This window comes from Mauremys reevesii, linkage group 4 (genome assembly GCF_016161935.1).
Source record: "Mauremys reevesii isolate NIE-2019 linkage group 4, ASM1616193v1, whole genome shotgun sequence".
Taxonomy (NCBI): Eukaryota; Metazoa; Chordata; order Testudines; family Geoemydidae; genus Mauremys; species Mauremys reevesii.
The window spans coordinates 91531432-91555946 of NC_052626.1; the positions used below are offsets into that span (position 1 = coordinate 91531432).

Consider the following 24515-nt stretch of genomic DNA (forward strand, 5'->3'; position numbering starts at 1 on the left):
CATATAGATCAGAATCAAACCACAAAACTTATTTTAACATGGTAAATTGAGTGATTAAATCTTTCTGGTATAGCTTTGAAAGTCCCCAGAAATGTTTCCTGAATTCACTGCATTGTACAGTAAAATTATTATTAGTTATCAGAAGATACCATTAATTAATTGTGGTTTTGTTACATTGCCCAGTACCGTTAGCAAGGATTTGTTTATCAGGAAATTCCCATAATTTACATTGCCTTGGATATAGGGATGTCCTATTTCTTGCCTTTTCCCCAATAACTTAATCAACATTTAATAAAAATCAAATTTAGTGTTTAGCAGATATTGGTCAGATATTTGGCCAAATAACATAACAGGTTTTGATACTAGATTACTAACTCAAGTTCTTGTCCAAGGAAGCGAGTTATGAAGTTAAAGTACAATATGTGCATAATTAATGAATGTTTTGTAGGTGCAGTCTAGTAATAAACTTACATAACAAAAGGTATCTATATAAAAGGGTACAATAAAAAGTAGAGCTAATCTGCTTTACTATCTCCTCATCTGATATTATTGCATATGTGAAGACATTTTAAATTGACTGCTTTATTATGTTGAATAAACTCATTGTGATTTGGTATTGAAAGTGGTTGTATGCTCTGAAGTGGCTGCAAAGGATGAAACCATATTTTTATGATTATACTAAGCCAAAAGTGTTTCATATTCCTTCAGTGTGTGTTTTAAAGGGAAAACCTTTTTGTTTTCTAAGTCTCCTGTCAAAATTATGAAGCTTTAATATGTCAGTGCAGTCTATTCAAATGGAAAGAACCATTTAGATGTATTTTTCTTTAGAGATTCATATTTTCCAGTGCCTTGGCTGTACCCCTGGGCAAGTCTAGCTATGTTCAAAATATTTAAATAAGGGTGTCTGATAAGGCTGCTTGGATATTCTGTTTTCATATATGTTTTCTCTTTTTTTCTAAGAGGAAACATTTAAATCATGTTTACAAGAAGTAATTACACAGAGACTACCACATATTTTGCTTTATAGGCATACCCCCTAACCCTCCCCCACCCACCAATCTCATAATGTAATGTCAACAGAGTGAATTTTCATGCTATGGGTCAGAACCTACAGCAGTCAAGAGTCTTTGGATGAATAGCAGCAAGCTTCTGGCTTGTAAAATGAAGTGTTCTCTCTTCAAAGCACTCTGCCTCTCTTGGGATGAAAACTTGAGGCAGGTTTTTCTGTCTGGCCTCATTCATCTAGTGTAGCCCACTGGATTGTTGGCAGTTCTAAACAGTAAGGGTTTTTAAAGACCTTATTGCTCTAAAGAGACTTATTTGTATTAAGGGTAAAGAGAAGTGAAATGGAAGAAATTCTGAACTAAAAACTAATTCTTACTAAAACATAAGAATCGCAAAAGTAAATAAATTTTAAAAACATGTAAAAGAAAATACCTGAGGCTTGACGTACAGCTTAGTTTCATTAGGAAATAGTTTTCTCTTGATGATCTCATCTGTAGAAATCTTTTCAGATGGTAAAGCCCCAAAACATCCAGGCAAGTAGTAATAATTTTTCCCCCTAATTATTCTTTAAAGTTTTGCTTTAATCTGGTACTTTTGAATTATCATCAATTTCCTATCACCTGTTTAACTCCAGGATTTTAAAGTGGAATTTTCATACTGAGGTAACACTGAAATCACTTTACCAATCAAGTCTTAAATACAAAATCACTTAAAAAGAAAAGTTACAGTTCTGAATTAGTGTGGCTTGTCCTTTAGCCCTTACCCAGTAGTTCCTCTTTCTGTGCATAATTGTTTTGCTGTACTAGTTTGCCAAAGGGAGTTTAGCATGACTGCTTGATCACCAATGTGATTTTTACACTGAGGATTACATAAACAGTAGTGATGCAAAAATATGACACAGCATGCTTTCAAAACTAAACAGATTGATCAATGTATTGGGGGTTTTAAATTACTCTTCAGTAACTGTTGAAGTCTAAGGTAACACTGTAAAAGACTTTGCTCACAGAAGATTTAGACAGTAGACCATGTACTGATTCCTACTGAGCAGATGAGATGTTAAAATATGAATGACATGACTTCTGTAGCCTCATTTAAGAGATTTAAGAGCTGAAATAAATAAATATATATGGTACCTGTGTTTATCAACACTGATCTTTAGTAAAGGAAGGAAATTATATGGGTATTTTTCCTGTATTGTGTGACATTTGTCTTAGTCTGATGCATGAAAAGTGAAGAAAACCACTAGGTATGTCTGAAATATTTAGCTCATGAATTGAACTGGTGCAAATATAGACAAAATTGGCAATTCTATTTGTCTGTCTTTGATTATAAATGTACAAAAGTTCAGAAAGCAATTATGCGTTCAAATATCAGTAATACATATTTTTAAAAAGAAACTCAATATTTTCACTTATGTAGCACTTTCATCACAGTAGTACTTTAAAACATTAAGTAATGAAATAATTTATTTTTCTACTCAGAATAATCCTGCCAGGAAGGCTTAGAAAATACTTGTAGCAAAGAAGAACTTGTGCATGCATGCAAAACAAAATAAAATAAGATTAAAAGCTCCAGAAAATTAGTCTGCTTCAAAAACTATTAAATTGTTCCTATCCCTGGAGCTTTACAAATGTGCTAATTGTTGTGTTCTGGTCATGTAAATGTTTCTGCTTAAAGTAAAGATGATTTCCTCCTACTGAAGAACTTGCACTGTTTTGGGGGAAGGGGGTTTGAGGGCTAAATAACATACTGTAATGAATCCTCCTTTTGGGCAGCACATGCTTCAGTTCTGAATGCCCAGAAATGCTTCACAGATGTGCTAGGCTGCCTAGCAATGGGAATTTTCTAATTCTGGCTAGCCTGAAAAAGTAAATAGAACTATTGAGCGTAAGGCTGCTCCCAATATAAGACAACAATACCCCCCAGCTAACACTTAAATTTAGCCCCATTAAAAATTCCTCCTTCATAATCAGCAACTTGCAAAACCTATAATACTGGTCTCCAAAAATAGGTGTATACAGGGACATGTATGTGTGTTTTACACTGGCATTTATACAATACAGTTCATACACTGTGTCTCAATGCTTTATAGAGCAATGAACTGCATACATTGGAGGGATTATGTAGGCAAATACATTGGCCATTATGCTATTAGTAGTAATTCACATACTAATACACTCTCATTTGCTTATGGCTGTACTTATGTGTACATGGATATATACATATGGATATATGTGTGAATATATATGTGTGTGCTTGCATACATGTATGAAAAGTGGTGTATTTTTATAATAAAAGCCTGGGCCAAAAACTGTCAACATACTTAGGCCCTGAAAAAAATCTGTTGAGGCAGCACTGGAACAGTCTATATCTGGGCTATTGCCAAATTTTCAGAACCCCTCCCACCTTCTCCCTCCAAAGAAAGCACCTTTTTCTGCATAGGATCCATGTAAACAAAATATTTGAAATTATATGGAGACTGTATACAAAAGTGATAGCTAGCAGCACTACTAAAGTTAGGAGTCTGTTGGTATGCCTCTTACAAAACCCTGTTTTTCTGAGTTGGTAACTCAGGCATTAAAATTCACTTGAAGCTGAAACTTGGCAATGGAAGTTATCAGTCTTAGAATGGAGCCTTTTTCAGGGAAAAAATTGTTGAAATCTATCTGGATAGTTTTAGTCATGGACAAAAAGCAGTTTTACCAGCTTTATGCGCTATATTTTTGCTCCCCATATAAAATAAAACATTTCATTTTGGTTTTGTAAATGTATTTATGAGAGTTTTCTGTAGTGTAGCCATGTAATACTTAAACTGAGACACAAGATTAATAAGTGACCAGAAACTTCAAAGGTTTGCTTTGGATAAGTTCTCAAATGTTCAGATGCATATCCAACTTATCTAAACTTTTTGCACCTCTCAATAAGCTATTCTTCTTGGGTCTAAATCTTATGTCTTTGGAGGGCTAAGATTTTCTTTCCTTGTCCTTTCTACACATATAGCTTTGTATATATGCATATAGATTTGGTGAGGGAGGCTGGAGGCTCTTCTCTCAACATCTTCTTTCCATCAGGGAGACCCAAGGTCTTCCTTGCCTTACAGAGTAATCAGGCCCAGCAACTCTGGCACTGGACTACCTGTTCCTTAATTCAAAATCTACTTATTGTAGGGTCAAGAGTATATTGTGTGTTCCATAGCATATACGATTTGGACTAAACGGCTCTAGGAATTCTGACAGGTTTCAGAGTGGTAGTCTGTATCAGCAGAGTGTTAGTCTGTGTCAGCAAAAAGAACGAGGAGTACTTGACTAACAAATTTATTTGAGGATAAGTTTTTGTGGACTAAAGCCCACTTCATCAGATGCATGCAGTGGAAAATACAGTAGGAAGATATAGCCCACCTTAATCGATTAGTCTCATTAGAGTTGGTATGGCAACCCCCATTTTTTCATGTTCTTCATATATATATCTTCCTACTGTATTTTCCACTGCATGCATCTGATGAAGTGGGCTTTAGCCCACGAAAGCTTATGCTCAGATAAATTTGTTAGTCTCTAAGGTGCTACAAGTACTCCACGTTCTTCTAGGAATACTGTAGATGGATCAGAGTTGGAGTCCTGCAACAAAATCAAAGACAGGTACGGGTGTGGAATTCTGAAGAAGAGGATCTAGTGGAGTCACAGAGTTGGTGCACTCTTTTGGAGAGTTGTTGTGAAATCACTACAAGATTGCTGCTGGCATTCACAGAACAGCTTGCTACGGTGGACAGTCGGTACTGGGCCCAGGAAACAAGCACTGAGCAGTGGGATCCCATCGTTATGCATGTATGGAATGACAATCAGTGGCTGCAGAACTTTTGGATGTGCAAAGCCACCTTCCTGGAATTGTGTGTTGAGCTTGCCCCAGCACTGTGGTGCAAGGACACCAGAAAGAGAGCTGCCGCACTGTGGAAAAGTGAGTGGCAATCACTGTGTGACATCAGGCAACTCCAGACTGCTACCTGTCAGTCACAAATCAGTTTGGGGTTGGAAAAATCAACCATGTGGTCTGCAGTGATGCAAGTGTGGAGGGTCATTAATCGTCTCCTTTTATGAAGGACTGTGACTCTCAGTAATGTGCAGGAAATCATTGATGGCTTTGAGGCAATGGGATTCCATAACTGTTGCGGGGCAGTAGCTGGAACACATATCCCAATTTTGGCCCCCAACCACCTTGCAATGGAGTACATCAACCAAAAAGGCTGCTTCTCCATGATCTTGCAGGTGTTGGTGGGTCACTGGGGCTGTTTCACTGACGTCAATGCAGGGTGGTAAAGGAAGATGCCTGATGCACGCATCTTTTGGAACATTGGACTCTATAGAAAGCTGCACGCTGGGACTTCCTTTCCAGACCATGAGATTCCAGTGGGGGATGTGCAAATGCCTATAGTGATCCTTGGAGACACCGCATACCCAGGGCTGGCTCCAGGATTTTTGCCGCCCCAAGCAAAAAAAAAAAGAAAAAGCCAGAGTGACGAGTGTCGCTGCCGAAGCAAAAAAAAACAAAAAACAAACACAAAAAACGGAGTGCTGCCATCGAAGTGCCATCCTACAGGGCTGGAATGCTGCCCCTTGAAAAGTGCCGCCCCAAGCAGATGCTTGGAATGCTGGTGCCTAGAGCTGGCCCTGCGCATACCCCTTGCTGATGAAATTTTACAATCAGGAACCTAGACAGCAGCAAGGAGCACTTCAACAACAAGTTCAGCAGGTGCCAAATGACTGTTGAATGTGCCTTTGGCCAATTAAAAGGTCACTGGCACTGTCTTTTTGACTGGTTAGGCCTCAGTGAGGAAAATATTCTGATGGTCACTGCAGCCCGCTGTACTCTCCATAATATTTGCAAATTGAAGGGGGAAAAGTTTCCCCAGAGGTGGACTGCTGAGGCTGATCATCTTTCTGCTGCTTTTGAGCAGCCAGATAAAAGGGCTATTAGAGGGGTGAAGCAAGAAGCTATTTGAATCAGGGAGGCTTTGAAGGAGCATTTTGACAATGATTCCCAGTCAGGGCTGGCTCCAGACACCAGCAAAGGAAAGCAGCTGCCTGGGGCGGCCAATGGAAAGGGGCAGTTCATCCGTTGTTGGGGCGGCATGTCCGGATCTGCGGCGGCAATTCGGTGGCGGGTCCTTCACTCCCTATCTTCCTCTTCGGCGGCAGCTCAATCAAGTGTTTCTTTTTTTCTTTTTTTTTTCTTTGGCGCTTGGGACAGCAAAAAACCTGTTCCCAGTAATGTGTCTGTATGTGATACATTCATCCAAGCAATGTATACTTGCCACTATGAATTACACCTATAGTGCTTGCTTCATGAGCGTTAATTGCAATTATTCCTACTGTGTTTCAATGTTAGAACTGAGCGATTTAAGTGTGTCACAGATAAAGACTCAGTTTATTTGAAAGACTCAAGTGTAATAACGGGATAAAACACAAACTTTGAGTCAAACAGGTGACTTGAAAATGAGCATAGTCTTGCAGTGGGCCCCTCACAGCTGGGTGTAACTCTAGCTTTCATTGGAAAACCAGTTCCTAGACATGGAGTGCACGGGGTACTGTGAGGGACCAGGAACACGTGAGGAATGTAGTAGGGGAGTTTGGGGAGGGCATGAACCAGAGTTCTGTAGTGGCTGGAGGGGCAGTTGGGCCAGATGTGCTCAGATTGCAGGCTAATGAGGGATCTTTATCATTCACTTCTGCCCCTGTGTCCTTCCCAGGCTATCCAGCCTGAGTGCTTTGTTGATTGTCTCCCTCCACACTCTTTTTTTGCCATGACCTGTATCTGTTGACTGCAGCACTTCATAAAACATATTCTCCTTATTCCTCCTGGGTTGCCGCCTTATCTGATGGAGGCACTCCACCAGCATGGAGAAGTGGGTTGTCAAGGGCCCATCTGCAGAAGCCAAAGAAACAATGAACAGAGATGGCATTGTGACTGTGCTCACAGCCATGAATCAGAAAAGTTATATACACCTCTTTCTCACTGTCCCTTGGCTAGCACATAGGTCAGCACAAGTCCCAATTATGGTGAGTTCGCGGAGGGGGTGGGGGTGGCAAGGGGTGGTTTGTGAAGGGAGTTACCCATAAGCGGTAGGGGCCATATTCTGAATATTGGTGCCCTTTTCCACAGGCTAGGGTAATAAAACCTGATATCTCACTCCTAAGGGTAACCCAGGATGCAAGTGTGCATCTTCTGCATGCATGTGACTTCAGACCAGCTCTGTAGGCCACTTGCCTATATGCCACACTGGTCCCTTCAGAATCAATTGCCAAGTGGTGCGGCAAAGTTTCCTACAGCAGGGGGAGAAACAAGGCAGCTCTCCCAAGAAACGTTTGGGAGAGGATTGCAGAATACCTACAGGAAAGTTTCCTAGAATCTCTATGAAGGATTCTCGGGACATCCCTGTGTACATTAACAAATTTTTCTGCCATGTACCACAGCGTAGATGGACAGGCTCTGTTGTAAATTTCTGCCCCTTATCCGTCCTCTGCTATATAAGAAAGTATATGAGATCTCAGTCTCCTCTCACCATGCAGTATCAAAGCAAAATGAGCACTTACTGGAGCTGCCCTCTCCTCCATTCTGAATGCCAGAGCCGGAGTGCTGGGATTTAGTTGGGGTTGGTCCTGCTTTGAGCAGGGGGTTGGCCTCCTGAGGTCTCTTCCAACCGTAATCGTTTATGATTCTATGACTAGCTGGACCCCTCTGGAATGGAAAAGAGGTCCTGATTCGCTGCGCAACCAAATGACCCTGCTGTGTGCTCCACATCATCCTTCAGCTCCACTATCTCATCCACCACTTCCTCATCAGGGTTGAGTCCGCTGGCCGCTGCATCCAAGTCCCTCTGAAGTATCCATGGGGTTCTTGGTGGTGGAGGTGGGGTTGCCACCGAGGATGGCATGCAGCTCCTTATAGAAGCAGCATGTCTTCGGTGCTGCACCAGAGCGACAATTGGCCTTGTTTGCCTTGTGGTATTCCTGCCTCAGCTCCTTGACTTTAGCATGGCACTGCTGCATGTCCCTTCCATGCCCCTTCCCCTGCATGCCACCAGCAATCAGCCCATAGGTATCAAAATTCCGATGGCTGGTGCAAAGCTGTGACTGCACAGCCTCCTCTCCCCGTATACTCAGCAGATCCAACAGCTCTGGTGTGCTCCACCCGGGAGACCGTATGCTGCAGAAAGTTGGCATGGTCAGATGGGAAGATGCTGTATGGTCTGTGCACGCCAAGCAAACAGGAAGAGGATTTTCAAAAATTCCCAGGCCTTTAAATAGAGAGGTGCATACCTGTGCACCTTCAAGGCAGCAGAGTTCAAACTGCTGACCAGAGCAATCATAATGAGCATTGCAGGACACTTCCAATTAGGGTGACATAACCAAGCCGAGGTATCTACACTAACACTGCGTCGTTCTAACTACAATGCAAAACACTCTATGCTGCTCGTCGAGGTGGTTTTATTATGTCAGCATAGCAGGGGAATTGCATCGGCGGGAGGAACATTTCAGTGTATGCACCTCCTCTGTTTTGTTACCAAAAGCTGATGTTTTGTCGACAAAACTGTGTAGTGTAGACAAGGCCTTAGTCTTTTCACTTCAGGTTAACTACTACCCTCCATCCTTCTTTCACTCCCTCTTTTCCCCTCCTCTTTTCCATTTACTTCCCGCACTTCAGTGTGCCTGTTTTTGTGTTTTTGATTAGCTAATCCTCTCCTAACAAAAACTTGATGAAAAAATGTTAAGGAAATTTAAACAAAAAACTTATGGCTCCAACATGACACTTGCAAACAATGACATTTTTCACTCTGCACGTATTTTATTCTTTTCTTCCTTTGCCTATTTAGATTGTAAGCTCTTCAGGACAGGGACTGAATTTTACTATGTATTTGTACAGTTCCTAGCACAATGAGGCCCTGATCTTTGTTGAAAGACCCCCATTCATTTCAGTAGGTTTTGAATCAGGCCCTAAATGGGTAGTTTGAAGATTCTTCTGGCATGAGGCAATCCCCAACTGGCATAGAACCAGCATAGTCATTTGTGTGCTAGCTATTCCCAGCCCCTCTATATTGTAGGGGAGTGCTTAATTTTTTTAATTAATTCTCTTCAGCCATCTTGCTTCAGGGTTCATGTTCCACAAACACACAAACAATTGGATTTAATTGGTACAAATGGTCTCAGAAAGATTTTCAGAGTTGCATGAGCCAATATTTGAAGAAATCAACTTTTAAATTGCCACATGGGTATTCACACTTGAATATTTGCATACTCATCCATCTGGTCAGAAAGTAGAAACAATACCATGTGATTTATCTGACTAATCCAACACAGCTTGAATTTAATTGTTAAATGTTTCATATATTAGCTTTAGTAAAGAGTCAAATACTACAGTCAAGACTCAAATTTTACCCAAAAAAGGGATTTTACAAACCTATTATGAAAGAGAATGTTGTCATGAATTTTTTTAAAATTTCTATTAAAGGTTTTTTTGTGAGGGGAGGTTGTCATTATTTAAACATTCCTCTGCAGTACTGGAAACCTAAACCAGGACTGCAATGTCCTAGTAATGAAAGTGAAAATGACTTATTTTCATTGTGTAGTCTGTGTGAAGCACCACAAATGGTGAAAACTAAATAATTATTAATCCTTTAATTTCAATAGTCTAAAGTGTTAATTATATAGGTAAATATTTTTTTAAAAAATATTTTCTTATTGACAGTATTCATTAACAAGGTGGACTATGTTATGTAGGTAAAGATCTATCAACTATTCTCGGGAAATATTCTCTCAACAGCTGATATTAACAATAATTCATTATGGCTGTTTAGATTATGCTGCTTCTAAAAAAAGGTTTGTTATGTATATGCTAGAAGTGATTACTTTAACATTAGATGTGTATAACCATGATTAAATATAGTTCAGTTACAGCTACCTGAACAGTAAAAACTTCATCTACACTACAGCTATAACTGAGTCAAACATAATTGCTCCCTGACCTAGTTAAAATAATATTAAAACTTGCAATGTGGACAGGACATAACAGGGTCCCAGAATTGAGTTAAAAGCCAGGCCTATACATGGCTTTAGCCCCTTCATAGGGGTATGGTTAAGTACTGTCCACACTAATAACTATGTGTAAGTAGGTCAAGAGACAGCTGTGTTGTTACTGGGCCCCAGGGCTAAGCTATAGTTGTAGTCTTGATGGGGCCTGAGTATGATGACATGACTCATAATTAGTGCAGTGTGAGCTTGGAATTTCTTGCATGAGGTTACTCTTTTGTTATTAAAAATAAACTCAGTTCATCATTAGCTGTTAAGTACGTATTCTTAATCTGTGTGGTATTGTCAGTGCCTTACATCTTGTTTAGGGTGATATTGTGAGATTTGTATGTAAATTGTTGTAAACCTTACTTTTTAACAGTATGTCCAGATCAATGCTATTGTTACTTCTTTTTGGACTTTATCCTATATAAATAAAATTAAATGCTCCACAATGTACATATGCATTGTAGTCTAAGTACACACTGACAACTTGGCAACAGACATTGCACTGACATAGTATGTTGACTTAAAAAGAGCTGTTATGATGTATCTTGTTAATGCATCTTTCTAAAAATCTTTGTAAAACTCTACTAAATCTTGACATTATAACAACTAAAGAGGAAGGTTGACAGCAGCCTCCATATCAAATCTTTGTCTGAACAAAACTCTGCTGTCCTGGAAAAAATGCAAATCCTCATCTGCATGTATTCTGTGTTAACACCAGAGTTGCTGATACAGTTTGGCAAAAAAGACCAGTACGTTCTTTGTTGCGCTTGCTAAGAGAGAGATGGATAGGTTATTGACTGTGGTAGGAATAATGTGCTCCTGAAACGTGTAGCTGTTATGGATTTATTATCTATTCTTTAGCTACAGAATTAGAAATGCAAAATACAACACATCAGGACATCATGTAAACTTCATTCAGGAGCTCGTCAGTCCATAAACCAATGACATACAATGGCTTTTGGCATACTGCAGCCAAAAGCTGGAATGCTACATGTTTTTCATTTAATTGAAGATATGTCAAATGTTACTGAGTAGCACATCCCCCACTATAAAGTATTTCCAAACACATTAGTCAGAGGTATTGTATTGTTGTACTATATTAATTATAACATTTAAAAATATAATGATTTAAGAGATATTGAGCATATTAGAATTATTTTGCCTTGAAATACATTGAGAGGTGACATGACTGAAGTAATTAAAGCAGTAAGGGTTGTTAAAATATTATGATTGATAATCTAATTGAGGATGTTGGGCAGACTAGAACTGGGGAGCAAAGGTATAAAATTAGAGGGGCTACATGTAATAGGATGTATTATTTTTACAAAGCACGGTAAGCAGATGGAATGCAATCCCACTTGGTAGTGGAGTCAAGTAGTATGAATGTGTGTAATGAAAAATCAGGTGACTGTATGGGATTTAATGCATTTAAATGGTATTAATGTTGTGCTTGAAGCAGCCAATTTCTCTTCTGGAGTTCAGGAAGGAATATTTTGCTGAGCATGCACTTTTCTCCAGATTGACTCTGTGTATTGCTGGGTGAGAGGTTGAGGATTTTTTTCACCTCCTTAGGGTATGGCTACACTTGAGAGTTGCAGCGCTGGTGGAGGCTTTCCAGCGCTGCAATTAGTAACTGTCCACACCTGCAGGGCACATCCAGCGCTGCAACTCCCTGGCTGCAGCGCTGGCTGTACACCTGGGTCTGCTTGGGGTATAACGATTGCAGCGCTGGTGCTGCAGCGCTGCTCGTAAAGTGTGGCCACACACCAGTGCTGTTATTGGCCTCCAGGGTATTAGGAGATATCCCAGAATGCTTTTAACTAAATTACTCTCTTTGTTTTGTTATGCTGCCTCTCTTTGTTTTGTTGTGAACTCGGGGCTCCGGGAGCTGCTTATCTAAAAAACAAACACAGCTCCTGTTTGCTGTGATCAATCTGTAACTGACTGTGAACAATCAATTGAGATAACCCACTACCTTGCTGTGAATGAGGCAGGCAGGGGGATGAGTGTTTGCTTGAGGAGAAAAACAGCGGGGGCAGGGCGGAGAAAGGGAGTCCGTTGGAGCAGCTGCTTATCTGGTCTGCAGGCTGTTTGCAGTTAAGAGTAAGGGGTCGGGGAAATTTTCAGATTTTGCAAGGCAGGGAGTTGATACACAGTGTCTGCTCCAAAAATCCACTCTCTCTCTCCCCCGCTCCCTGTCACACTCCACCCCACCTCCCTCTTTTGAAAAGCATGTTGCTGCCACTTGAACGCTGGGATAGCTGCCCATAATGCATCACTCCCAACAGCACTGTAAATGCTGCAAATGTGGCCACACTGCAGCGCTGGTAGCTGTGAGTGTGGCCACACACCAGCGCTTTCCCTACACAGCTGTACGAAGACAGCTGTAACTCCCAGCGCTGCACACCTGCAAGTGTAGCCATGCCCTCAGTCACCAAAAGATTTGTTTTTTAATTTTTAATTTAAAAAAATTAAAAATGTGTTTAAGTGTACAGGATGCCCTGATGCAGCTCCAAGCATGAAGTGGCCATGACCTGCTTCTCGTGCTGCAGATCTCGAGATCTGTGGTACTTTCTGATCATATATATTTTGCATACCGTGTTTGCACCTTGCCATTTTAGCCAGCCAATGTGTGCTCCTCACAGAATGTTAATCATAGTTACTCCGCTCCTCTGCTCACCTCTGTTAAGAAATAGCTAGAATATTCATTCTGGATTCATCAGAATGAATATGACACATGGTCAGGGGAAAGTAAGGTAGACACTTCTGTGTATGAGTCATGCTGACCATCTGAGACAGAAATGCAGATTTGAAAGTCTCTTATCCATTAAATAATTATTGAATCTGTGATTTTTTTAAAAAGTACTATGTATGGTTATTGAGCTGGAGCGCAACGGAAGCCTGTCTGAGAGGCAGAAGTAGTAAGGAACATTGTTCTCTCCCTGGCACTCCCTTGTAGGTCGCAGGGCAGAATGTAGAAGTTGGGAAGCCTTACCTCAGTGCTGCTGTTAAAGAGGCTAGTGGGCAGGCAAGAGTGCACACGGCAGAGTTGAGTACATTTGGCAGTGTTGCTTTTCGATCCATCCACTCTCCCTTGATGAAAATATCCTTATAAACATTGGCAGGGAAGTGGAAAACACTTATGAAACATAATTTAAAATGGAATTTGAAAGAGAAGAATTGAGGCCATACTATTTAAAGGGTGCTGTATCAGAAACTAGAATTTTTAATAATTAGTAGCTTTCAAAAAATTCAAATTGACAGTGTGCCTTAGAAATTATTGTGTGCTAACTAAACATTAGTGAAACTTCACTGTTCATCTAGGCTTAGATTTTTGATTTATAGCTCCATGTAAATTATATCTACATTGATCTACCTAGTCCTACAAAGAGCCTAATGTTTCCTGTGCCACATCTACCCTGCCTGCAAGTTTGACCTTCCTTGGTCCTGTGCAGCTCCTTTCTGAGTGGAACTGCAAAAGTGAATCTTACTAAACACTTGGATATGTTTTGTTTTGCAGTCTGCAGTGCAGAATGAGGTTAAAATCCTAGTCCCATTGAAGTCAATGGCAAAACTCACATTAATTTCAGTAGAGTTGGGATTTCACCCCAGAGCATAGTAGCTGGGCTCTTAACCTATAGCCATACCACCACATGCTTAGACCTGATGTGCAGAGTTGGATGTGATCGATACTTAATGGGGCTCTGTGTGGGCTCGGGGGTTTGCCTATACAGAGATCATTGCAGGATCAGGGCCTTGGAGACGATACCTCGAAGGGAATTCCAGGTGGCACAGGAAAGGGTGTTGCTGATTTAGTAGGTTCTCTCTGAGTTGATACAGAACCAATGTCTCATACATAATATTAGGAGATGTCATATTTCAGATAAGCTATAAGGTGGAAGTACTGATCACTTGTGGAAATTAAAGATCCATGGATTTTTTTTGCCAGAGTGGAAGTGTTAGCCCCTGAGTGCCTGCCAAACTCCAGGTTGGTCATTGTGCCTCTCTGACATTCTATCATAGTTAGAATTTGGAACAATATTCTTCACATCCTGGTCTCTATTGTTTTGTAATATTCCTGTGCAATTAAATGGTTACCATGCTTCATCTCAGAGGTTAAGGGATTTATGTGACACATGGGATGATTCCTACAGCATGTGTGTGTGTACTTTTTAAAAATCCTTCTATGTGAAAGGATCTATATAAATATAATTTTTTTATCATTATCCCTATCAATTTGCATTACTCAAGTGGTTCCCCCCCTCTATTGTATTAAATGCGAGCTGCTTCTCTTCACTTTCAGGGTCCTTCTTGGCTCATCCTCACCCTACCTGTCATCTCTCATTCACTGTCAAAATGTCAGTTCCTGCCTCTGATCAGCCAATGATGCCTCCATTGCCCACTTGTTAAATTTTCAAATAAGCACCTTCATACTTTCTCCAGTGTTGTCTCTCATGCTTGGGAGGAACTCTCATAAACATCCACAAAGCTACCTCATTATTGTCCTTCAGATCCCCTCTTAAAAATCTCTTTTTCTATGATGCCTACAAAAAAATGACAACAATTAGACTGGTATTGTGCTGACACCATGCCTACCACGCTGAGCAATATAATCTCATTGTTTTTTGTACTCTCCACAACTCTCTGTCTGTAGCTATCTGTTATCTCTTGTCTTATACTTAGAATGTAAGTTCTTTGGGGCAGAGCCTGTCTTTTTGTGTTCATATATTGCCTAGCACAATGGGGTCTTAATCTATGGGGGCTAGAGCTCCTAGGCGCTAATAATGAGGTAACAGAGAAGGTTAGAGGGAAAACGTAACAACCCATAGGTGAGAAAGGAGAGGCAGAAGAGGAAACAGGAGATAACAAGGAAGTACAGTCTGAGAAGAATGGGAAGTAGATGTTTCTCAGCCTGTGTTTATAAAATGGTAAGAATTCTTTTTCAAAAAGAGGAAAATTGGAAAGAATTCAGTTGTTCATCCTACTTCACAACACCCAAAACTCTCCACTTATTTTTTCCCATAACCCAAAATTCCACAGTCTACTGGTGACTGAAAATGATTGTGAGGTATAGTGAGTCATGGAATTTTTTTTTTTGGCCAAGTTTTGGGTCATAGACCCAAATAAAAAGAACAACTGTTGGTTTGGTTTGTCATCTTATTGCCAAAAAGTTTAAACTTCAAAATTTTGGGCTATCTTGGTAATAGCCAAATGTAATGGTTAACTAGTACAATAAGTCTGTTAATTTCAATGAGGTAACTTATGGTGAGATAATAAGAAGAGAATCAAACCCACCACCTTTTGTGATGAGTTTCAGTGATTTGCATGTTATGCCTGTGAAGCTGGCAGACCATATGCCAGCTCATTCAAAGCCTCTTAGGCCTCAGCTGAACACTGACCAATACGTAGCTGGAAACCAGTCTGGTTCACCTGTTAGTCACCTGTTAGTATTGTTAAAATAGTGTTTAGACTTCATTAAATGCTTTTTTGAGTTGCTGCATGCATTAATCTCACTTATAATATCTGTATCCCATGTTATAAGGCAATATTTAAGTGTTTACTTAACCAGTCAGGAGAGAAGTATTATCAACTATGAAATACTAGTTTGCCACTGGAGGTGTTCTCTCCTGTCCAACAAAAGAAGGCCTATAGACACTAGGCAAACCAATGTGGAACATCAGAGGACAAAAGATTTTGTTGATTGCTCCTTCCGCACACCCATGAAAAGGAGACATGCATGTGGACTCATCCCATCAACTTGAACCCTGGGGGAAGGAAATAAAAAAGCCCTGACAAGAAGACACTGTATCTTTATGCTGCTTGGACTCTGAGAGGGCAAGGATTACTAAGCATAAGCAAAAGATCCTCAGTGCTTAGTCTAGGTTAGCCCTGAAGGACATATAGAGCTCTAATTATCAGAGGGGTAGCCATTTTGGTCAGTATCCACAAAAACAACGAGGAGTCCTGTGGCACCTTAAAGACTAACAGATTTATTTCGGCATAAGCTTTTGTGGGTAAAAAACCCACTTCTTCAGATGCATGGAGAAGAAGAAGTGCATGCATCTGAAGAAGTGGGTTTTTTTACCCACGAAAGCTTATGCCCAAATAAATCTGTTAGTCTTTAAAGTGCCACTGGACTCCTCGTTGTTTATATAGCACACTCTTATTATAGAGTCTTCTATTACCTTTTGAAACCTAAGACTATAACTCATTTGTGTGTATATGTATTTACCTACTTTAACCTTGTAAATAACTATCATTTCTTTTTCTTAGTTAATAAATCTTTAGTTAATTTATTATAGGATTGGCTACAATCACTGTCTTTGGTGTAAGATCTAAAAGGCAACTGACCTAGGCTAAGTGACAGGTCCTTTGGGATTGGGAGTTACCTGAATATTGTTGTGATTTTTGGTGTAACGAACCATCTATCACAAAGGCAAGCTTGCCTATGTGGCAAGATAGACTGGAGTACTCAAGGAGACTGTCTGTGACTTCATGGTTAGGCTGTTTTGCTGCCTGAGGAGTTTACACTTGATACTTGGTTGGTGAAATCTAAGTATAAAATTCACAACCAGTTTGGGATTTGTCCCTTGCTTCTTAACAGTCTGCCCTGAGGTTGATACTCACACTCTTCAGCCACTCAAGACAGCTTGACAATGTCTTCTCTCTTCATATCAAAATTAATGACTTATATTAAAATTTATAATGGTGATCACAGAGTAATCTGAACAAGAATTACTATTTTTATTTATGTTGTAGTAATGTATTGCTAAAAACTATTTTCTAACACATATATTTGGTTCCCCTGCAGCTCTGAAGTAATTCTGTTAAATGCAAGAGTATCAAATATTGTCAAACTGCATGATTTCTGAAGTATTTTAATGTTTAACTAGCCAGTGAAAATAATTACATACAGTATATATAACATACAGTAATCTATACATACAGTATAGATTTTACATACAGTATATATAACTACAGTAGATGTTTTTCAAGTTTGAAAAAATAACATTATGAGACAAATTTTTAATATTCATACTATAGAGTATCAGATTCCATTGGTTGTTTCCATAAAGGAAGTGTTAATATACCATGGTTTGCAGAAGGGTGCATCTGGTGGCTAGAGCACATATATAGAAGTCAGTTATAATTTATTTATTTGAGCCCTCACCAAGGTCTCCTGCTTCCGCTGGGTTCTGTTCCTAATTTTGCTACTGACTCACTCAATGTAGATCTGAGATAAGTTTGTTCTCAGTGTGTTCAGATTGGATATCTGTGAGTTCAATTGTTATATCCACTGTGTGAGTGTGGGCAACTCGTTTATGCTACCATTGCTCACATACGGCCTAATCCTGTGAAATTCTGGGTGTTTTCAATTTCCGCTATAGTCATTGGGTGTTGTAGCAGCAGGGATTCTGGTCTCACTGTGTCTGTTGACTAGTGTTAATATTCCTGTACAGTTCAACACCCTTACCTGAAGCCTAGCTATACTGGCAAATTCTCCTTGTGTAGATGCAGTTTATATCAATTCCCTGAGTAAAACAGTGGCAAAAGCCAGTATAATTGCATCAACACGAGGCCTTTTTCTGGTATAGAAATGTCATTTTAAAAACCATGCCCTTACCAAATGTACTATAACATGGAAAGTTTCTAGTGTAGACCTGTCCTACATCCTCATATCCCAGCTTTAGAAGGCACACAGCTATTATTCTTCCCACTTTACAAATAAGGTAACTGAAAGGTCATTTCACACAGAGCTGGGAATAGAAACCTGGTCTGTAAGAAAAGTCTTATGCACTCAGATGTACTGCCTTTCAGAATGAATGTGCCAAAACTGTGTCCTTAGCTATGCTGCCTACAATCACTGCCTTCACTGTTAGGCCACACTCCCCTCCCAGAGCCAGGAGTAGAACCCAAGAATCCTGACACCAGCCATTCCACTGCTGTATCACAAATGGTTATGGCACTGGCAATGTGTGTCATGTTTCCTCTAGGGGTCTGGTCCATATAGATGATAATGGCCTACTATGGCTAATTATTTCTTTAGCCCAGATGGAGGATGGCTGCATTGTAGTTCTGAAGGTCCTGGGGTTAAACACTGCTGATGAACCATGTGGGTAAAAATAGTATGTGATTTCTTAATTAAAGACTGTATCATAATATATAGACACAACAGGGCATGATTAATGTAGCATGGGTAATCTTAATTCTGGAATTTCCTAACTTTTGAGTACTTGACTAAAACGTCATAATTTTTTTTAATGTAGGATTTTTTTATAACTTTGGCAAGCTAACCATTTGTGCTGAAAATTTCCAAGCCTAGTGTCTGCCTCTGGCTGCATTATTTTGGAAAATTTCAGTCAAAACAGTTTAGGTATTTCTGAGAACGAGACTAGGGAAACATATGTTGTTTTGCCCATGTTAAATAATTCTGGTTCTTGTGTCCCCATGCTGTGAAGCTGGGACTTGAAATTTGGCAAGAAGTGGCCTTTGTGTCAGGGATGTGCCACAAAGACATTAGCCTCTGAAAAAATACTGTTCACACATGCTTAGTAGACCCTTCTTTGATTTTAGCAGCTAAATTCCCTGAAGATTCTGTCCACACTGCGCACGCTTCAATTGCCATTCTGGGCTGCTGTGGACCATACCAGTCCTGGATCTGGGCACATGAACTGAGAGAAGGGAGACTGTCTCTCCTGTGCTCTTAGAGTATATCTATACAACATCTAGATGCCCGAGGCTGGCCCTGCCAGCTGACTCGGGCTCACAGGACTTGGTCTGAAAAAGATCTGGGGACTATAGTGGATCAGAAATTGAATCAACAATGTGATGCAGTTGCAAAAAAGGCTAATATCATTCTAGGGGTGTATTAATAGGAATGTCGTGTGTAAGACATGGGAGGAAATTGCCCTGCTCTACTTGGCACTGGTGAGGCCTCAGCAGATATTGTGTCCAATTTTGGGTACTGTATTTTAGGAAGGATGTGGACAAATTGAATTGAGCCTAGAGGAGAGCAACAAAAATGATAAAAGGTTTAGAAAAACTGACCTATGAGGAAAGGTTAAGAAAACTGGGCATGTTGAGTCTTGAGAAAAGAAGACCGAGTTGGGGACCTGATAAATCTTCAAATACAACAATGGCTGTTCTAAAGAGGATTGTGATTAATTCTTCTCCATGTCTTCTGAAGGTAGGACAAGAATGAACGGGCTTAATCTGCAAGAAGGGAGATTTAGGTTAGGTATTAGGCAAACCTTTCTAATCATACAGGTAGTTAAGCTCTGGAATAGGCTTCCAAGAGAGATTGTAGAATCCCCATGATTAGAGGTTTTTAAGAACAGGTTGGACAAACACCTGTCAGGGATGGTCTAGGTTTACTTGATCCTGTCTCAGCAAAGGTGGCTGGACTTGATAACTTCTATAGGTCTGTTCCAGCCCTACATTTCCATGATTCTATGATTTGAAATAAAAACTTTTTTTTTTTTGGTGCTGCTTTTCTGTTGATTTTCCTACATTTCTGTAAAGAAGAGTCTTCAAAAAACTCAAGAAGGTACAGAATAAAGGGAAAATGTATATATTTAAAAGCTTACAACTTAAATGTAAGAAAAACATAGCTCTGAAAAACAGTGAATATGAATGTACATAAATCCCTGGTGTCTGACAAAATCCACCGACCTTTCTCATTGCTATCCTGCTGTTGTGAGAACTGTACATTTTAAACAGGATAATCACACAGGTCAGCCTTTGCCTGCTATTGGATTTTCTCCTTTCATAAGGCCAATTTTACAAATCACTTCCCTATGTATGTAAACGTTATTCTGTTACCTCTCTTCTGAATGGCTATGACCTGTTTCACTAGTTCACTATCATCCACAAAGTGAGCCAGTAATTCACAAAATAGGCAGAAAAACTACAGCATTGTTTTAGATTGCACCTTGCTTTCCAAACATTAAGTAATAATGTCAGAGCTAGCACATACATCCTATTTCAAAGAACTCTGAACTAGAGTTAAAACATTTTTATTTAACATAATTAGGGAAAGAGAGAACAAATAGTGCCTGGTTTCTTGAACAAGAATTGTGTGACTGTGGACAAACCATGTAATCTCTCTACCTTAGTTTCCTCATCTGTAAAGTGGATTTAACAGTGCATCATGGGCGGTAGGACTGGAGAAGGTTGTGCCTCCCCAAACAGCCTGGCATGGCCCCGCCCATGCTCCACCCTCAGGCCCCCTCCTGCTTGCTCCCAGTTCCTTTCCAGCTCTTCCATGGCGGAGAAGCTGCAGCAGGCAGACTGGGGCTGGTGCTCACAGGGGCTGGGGCCATGCTGGCCCACCCACCCACCTGGGGTTGGGGGAACAGGGACCACGCTTCCCATCCAGCGCTGGGGTTAGGGATGCTCTGGCTGCACTGCCTGCCTGGTACTCCAGGGCTGGGGCTGAGAGTGCTCTGGCTGTGCCGCCCACCCGGCGTGCTGGCGCTGAGGCTGGGGGCATGCAGGGAGCCGGGGGGGCGGTGGTTCTGTGCTCTGGCAAGGGAGCAGGAGTGGAAAGAGAGGGGGAGGAGCAGGGCCTTGGGCGGGGGGTAGAGGCCAGGGGCTAGCTTCCTGCAACGGCTCATTCACCTGCCACCCATGAAGTGTGTACTACCTCACATTAGTGAATAAATCTATAAGAACCACAGATGGAATATGCCATAGAAATACAAAGTATTATTATTAAGGTTTGGCAACAGAGTAAGTAGATAGACAAGCCTTTAGTTTCTCGTGTTATGTTATAATCAGTGTGACATCTATGTCCGTCATCAATGATATATTGCTTATTGCCTTTAAAGTTGATAACAAGACATAATTTGTTCATGTAGAATGTTTGAGAGAATAAATATAGTAATATTTGTATTGTAAAGAGATATCAATTACAGGGCTCAATCTTGCTGTTAATACTGAAGCAAAATTGCCATTTACTTTAAGGAATGATGGATCAGGCTCACAGTTATATAGTTAGATAAATTTTATAAACTTGGATTTTCACTTTAGAAATGTTTATGAGGAAAATCTAATCCAGTTTGCAAAAAAACCCAACCAACCAGCCAATGTTTTGCAAAGATATCATTTGAAACATATCTATCTGGATACCAGTTTGAAAAATGGTTGTAACAAGTATTGGATATGTAAGAGTAAATATTGCTCAGCAGAGAATAGGAGTGCATTTTGAAATATGCTATCTAAAGCAAATTTAATTACAATTGTTCTGTTCTCTCTTTCTCTTTCTCTCCCCCACTCTCTCCTGAAAATCTCCTGCCATAGCGACTGCATTTGCCTCCAGACTTGTCAGACACAGTGAGCCGCTCAAGCAAACAGGATCTGGCAGAATCCACCAAACTGCTGAGCTCGGGATGTGGTGCTATGGCCATAGGCAAGAAGCACCTGGACTTCTAGTGATTTCTACTTAGCAGTTCACTCAGATTTATATGACACTCTAATTATGACTGTTAATGACTTATGAAAATATTTTTCTTAATGATTTGACCCAGCAGTCCTTAAAAATACACATTGTAAAATGGTGCCTCGTTTTCTCATCCTGGTTTCTTTGAAGACATTTGTTGTTTGTTTGCTTTTTTACAGAACATCTGCAACACGGGTTATGTTACATTAAAAAAAATGCTGCATTGCACTGCTATTCTGGAAATGTACAGTATTTTGTTCTTCTCATAAAAAATCAAAATTATTTTTATTTTTAAAGTTCAAGATGCTTTACAAAACAATACCAAATGTGTTGTTTTTCACAAGTTAAATGTGTCTATTTAACATGATTGTATTAAACATTGATTATAAATGTAAAATATAAATTAGACAGTACTGTGAACATTAGTAAATGAGATTAAGGAATTCATTATCACATTTTATTTTAAAGCCAAATTTAACAATTATTATTGTTTGAAAAAATAATTTTGTACATCTGAAAATATCATTATTGTCAAAATCAAAAGTAGATATGACATTATTTTACAGAGTACATAAACAATGCATTTAAAAATGTATTGCATTATTTCATGTGTGTTCTACTGTGTCAATAATTAAATTGATAAAGAAAGAATTTTTCCATAATAAGAATATATTATAGATAATTAGTTTGCCTTATGGGTTAATAAATGTATTAAAATGCACTTGAGTGGAATTTACTAAACATTGAAAAAAGAATTGATTTCCTTGTGTAGTTCAAAACAGTAATCCTAAACAATTGAAGTCAGCACTATGAAATTATGTCAACAGACATAATTCAAGATTGAAATTCAAACTGACAGCTACATTAATGCTAGAAAACCAGAAGAGTGCATTGGAGCTTGGGGAAGAGTATCACAGAATGATGGTCTAAAACAGAACAGAAAATAAAACTAATTCAGGTTTCCATACCAGCATGTACACTATTTGTGAACTTATTAATATTTTGTGTGCATGTGTGTACATATATCCAAATGGAAAACTATTAAATATATTTTTAAACATCTCCTATATATTACTTTGTATCTGGTATACTAGGCAGTTCTGATCTGTTAATTAAATTGAATTTTGAAAACATAAGGTAATCTAAAATCTGGTTTGAAAGTTCCATGGAGGCCAATAATACCCCCTTTCAAAATGGAAGTCTGCTTCATAAAAAATAATACAAAACAATCTCTATAATTGGATATAATATGGCTAGAGTGAAATTGACTTTCCAAATAACATTTTAATACAATATAATAATGTTAATGTATTTTGATAAGGTTCCAACTGAAAAGTTGATTAAACGGTTTGCTTTTCTTATACAATCCAGGTTTTACTTTATTTGTTCTTGACAACACTGTGTGTAAAACAAAGACACAGCTTTTTAAACTGTCTAACTAATATGATGAATGTCAATCACTTAAAAAACTCCACTGTAGCATAAACACATACTGTATACAGCTTTTATTCTGAATTAGAATAATTGAATCAATGACAGTGATTTGCCAGGATGTCAAATCTATCCATCATATCCTGTCACTACCAGTTTATTTTTTGTGATCAAAATCAAAAAGACTACTATTTTGTCATCAGCTATTTCATTTGTGGTAGCAATCAGGATTTATTTTCTCTTGTCTTTTTTTTTTTTTAATATAGGCCCATTTTATTTTTTTATTTCTAAAAACACAAATCCTTTTTAATCAAAGTTTCAGAATGGATCTGTCAGTTTCGTAAAGCTAAAAGACACCTACATTTTTATACCAATATACTTAAATCACCATTGATTTCAAAAACATCATTTGTCCTTTTGCATTATATGTAACATTAAGCAGAAATTCTCATCAAATGCTTAGTTGTGCCTTTAGAAAGTATTAATTAGTTTAAATATTTGAATTCTAATAATTTAAACAAAATTAACATTACATATTCAATTATGAATTTTTTACATAAATAAGTATTGTAACAGAAAACATATGATATAGCCATCTGAAATGTGAAGTCATCGGGTATATAAATGGCTTGTGAATATACTTAATAGGTCATTGACTTAACACACAGGCAGAAAATGTCACTAAAATTCACAGCCAATTTCTAGTTAACGTATGACTTGAAAATAGATGATAAATACTGTATGTATATATAAATGTAATATTTATGACCTCAATTTTGAATTCTAAAATAGGTTAGCATAGAAACTAAAAAAGTATTTGGAATAATAAAAGTAAAAGGGAAATTTGCCTGCAAATCTAGATTAAAATGGTTTTTCGTTTGTTTTTCTGATTCACTGAACATGCTGTGTGAAATAAGTTTTACAGTATACATATGTATAGTGTTCACCTAAGGCAAAAACATGTAGCAAAATTTCTCCTCTTTTCTTCCAAAATATTGTATTGGTTACAATAATACATGTCAGTGACTTGGCTTACCCAGTAAAACAATGTTACTATTTGATAGTATGTATGATGTGGCATTCCATTGGATCCACAAATAGACTTCTTATCTCTCATTTTTGGTTTGCAGTAATGGATATAAATATTTAGCCATAACATTAAACTCTCCATGAAATTTCTCCATACACGCTTTTATGTGTCTAGTATATGACCCTCCAAACCCTGTATACAAACATTCCACTTTATTTGCCTCTCTTTATTTGCCGATAAATATTTTTACTACAAGAGGTATATCATGTTCTTGACCTGAAGGACTCTGTTTCTTCACAGACTGCCATAATTCATTGCTGACTCCACTATGCACCCCTCCTCTTGATCCTTAGCATTGATTTGGCTGGGACGTCTTTATGAGAATGAAAGTGATTCACACTTTGGTTTAGATAGGTATTTTCCTTTCCTGGACAACTGTTATGGATTGTAGAGTTTAGTGTTTTGGTTTTCAGGTTATTTTTAAGAAAAATAAAAAGTTGAGCCACTTATTTCTCAGTGGGCTCCAAGCTGAAGCCACCGTACT

The 24515-nt window shown here is 38.9% G+C and overlaps 1 protein-coding gene across 3 annotated transcripts in view; it reads left to right on the forward strand.

Moving 5' to 3' along the window:
• Window positions 1–21972, forward strand: part of ELP4 (elongator acetyltransferase complex subunit 4) — a 269273-nt gene extending 247301 nt beyond the window's left edge. For 2 of the 3 annotated variants that reach the window (XM_039535839.1, XM_039535844.1), the window contains one exon: window positions 21372–21972. In XM_039535839.1, coding sequence (XP_039391773.1) covers window positions 21372–21503 — 132 coding nt within the window. In that variant the 3' untranslated portion in view covers window positions 21504–21972. The remainder of the gene's footprint in view (window positions 1–21371) is intronic. The other variant, XM_039535841.1, reaches the window with a different exon arrangement.
• Window positions 21973–24515: the final 2543 nt, after the last annotated feature.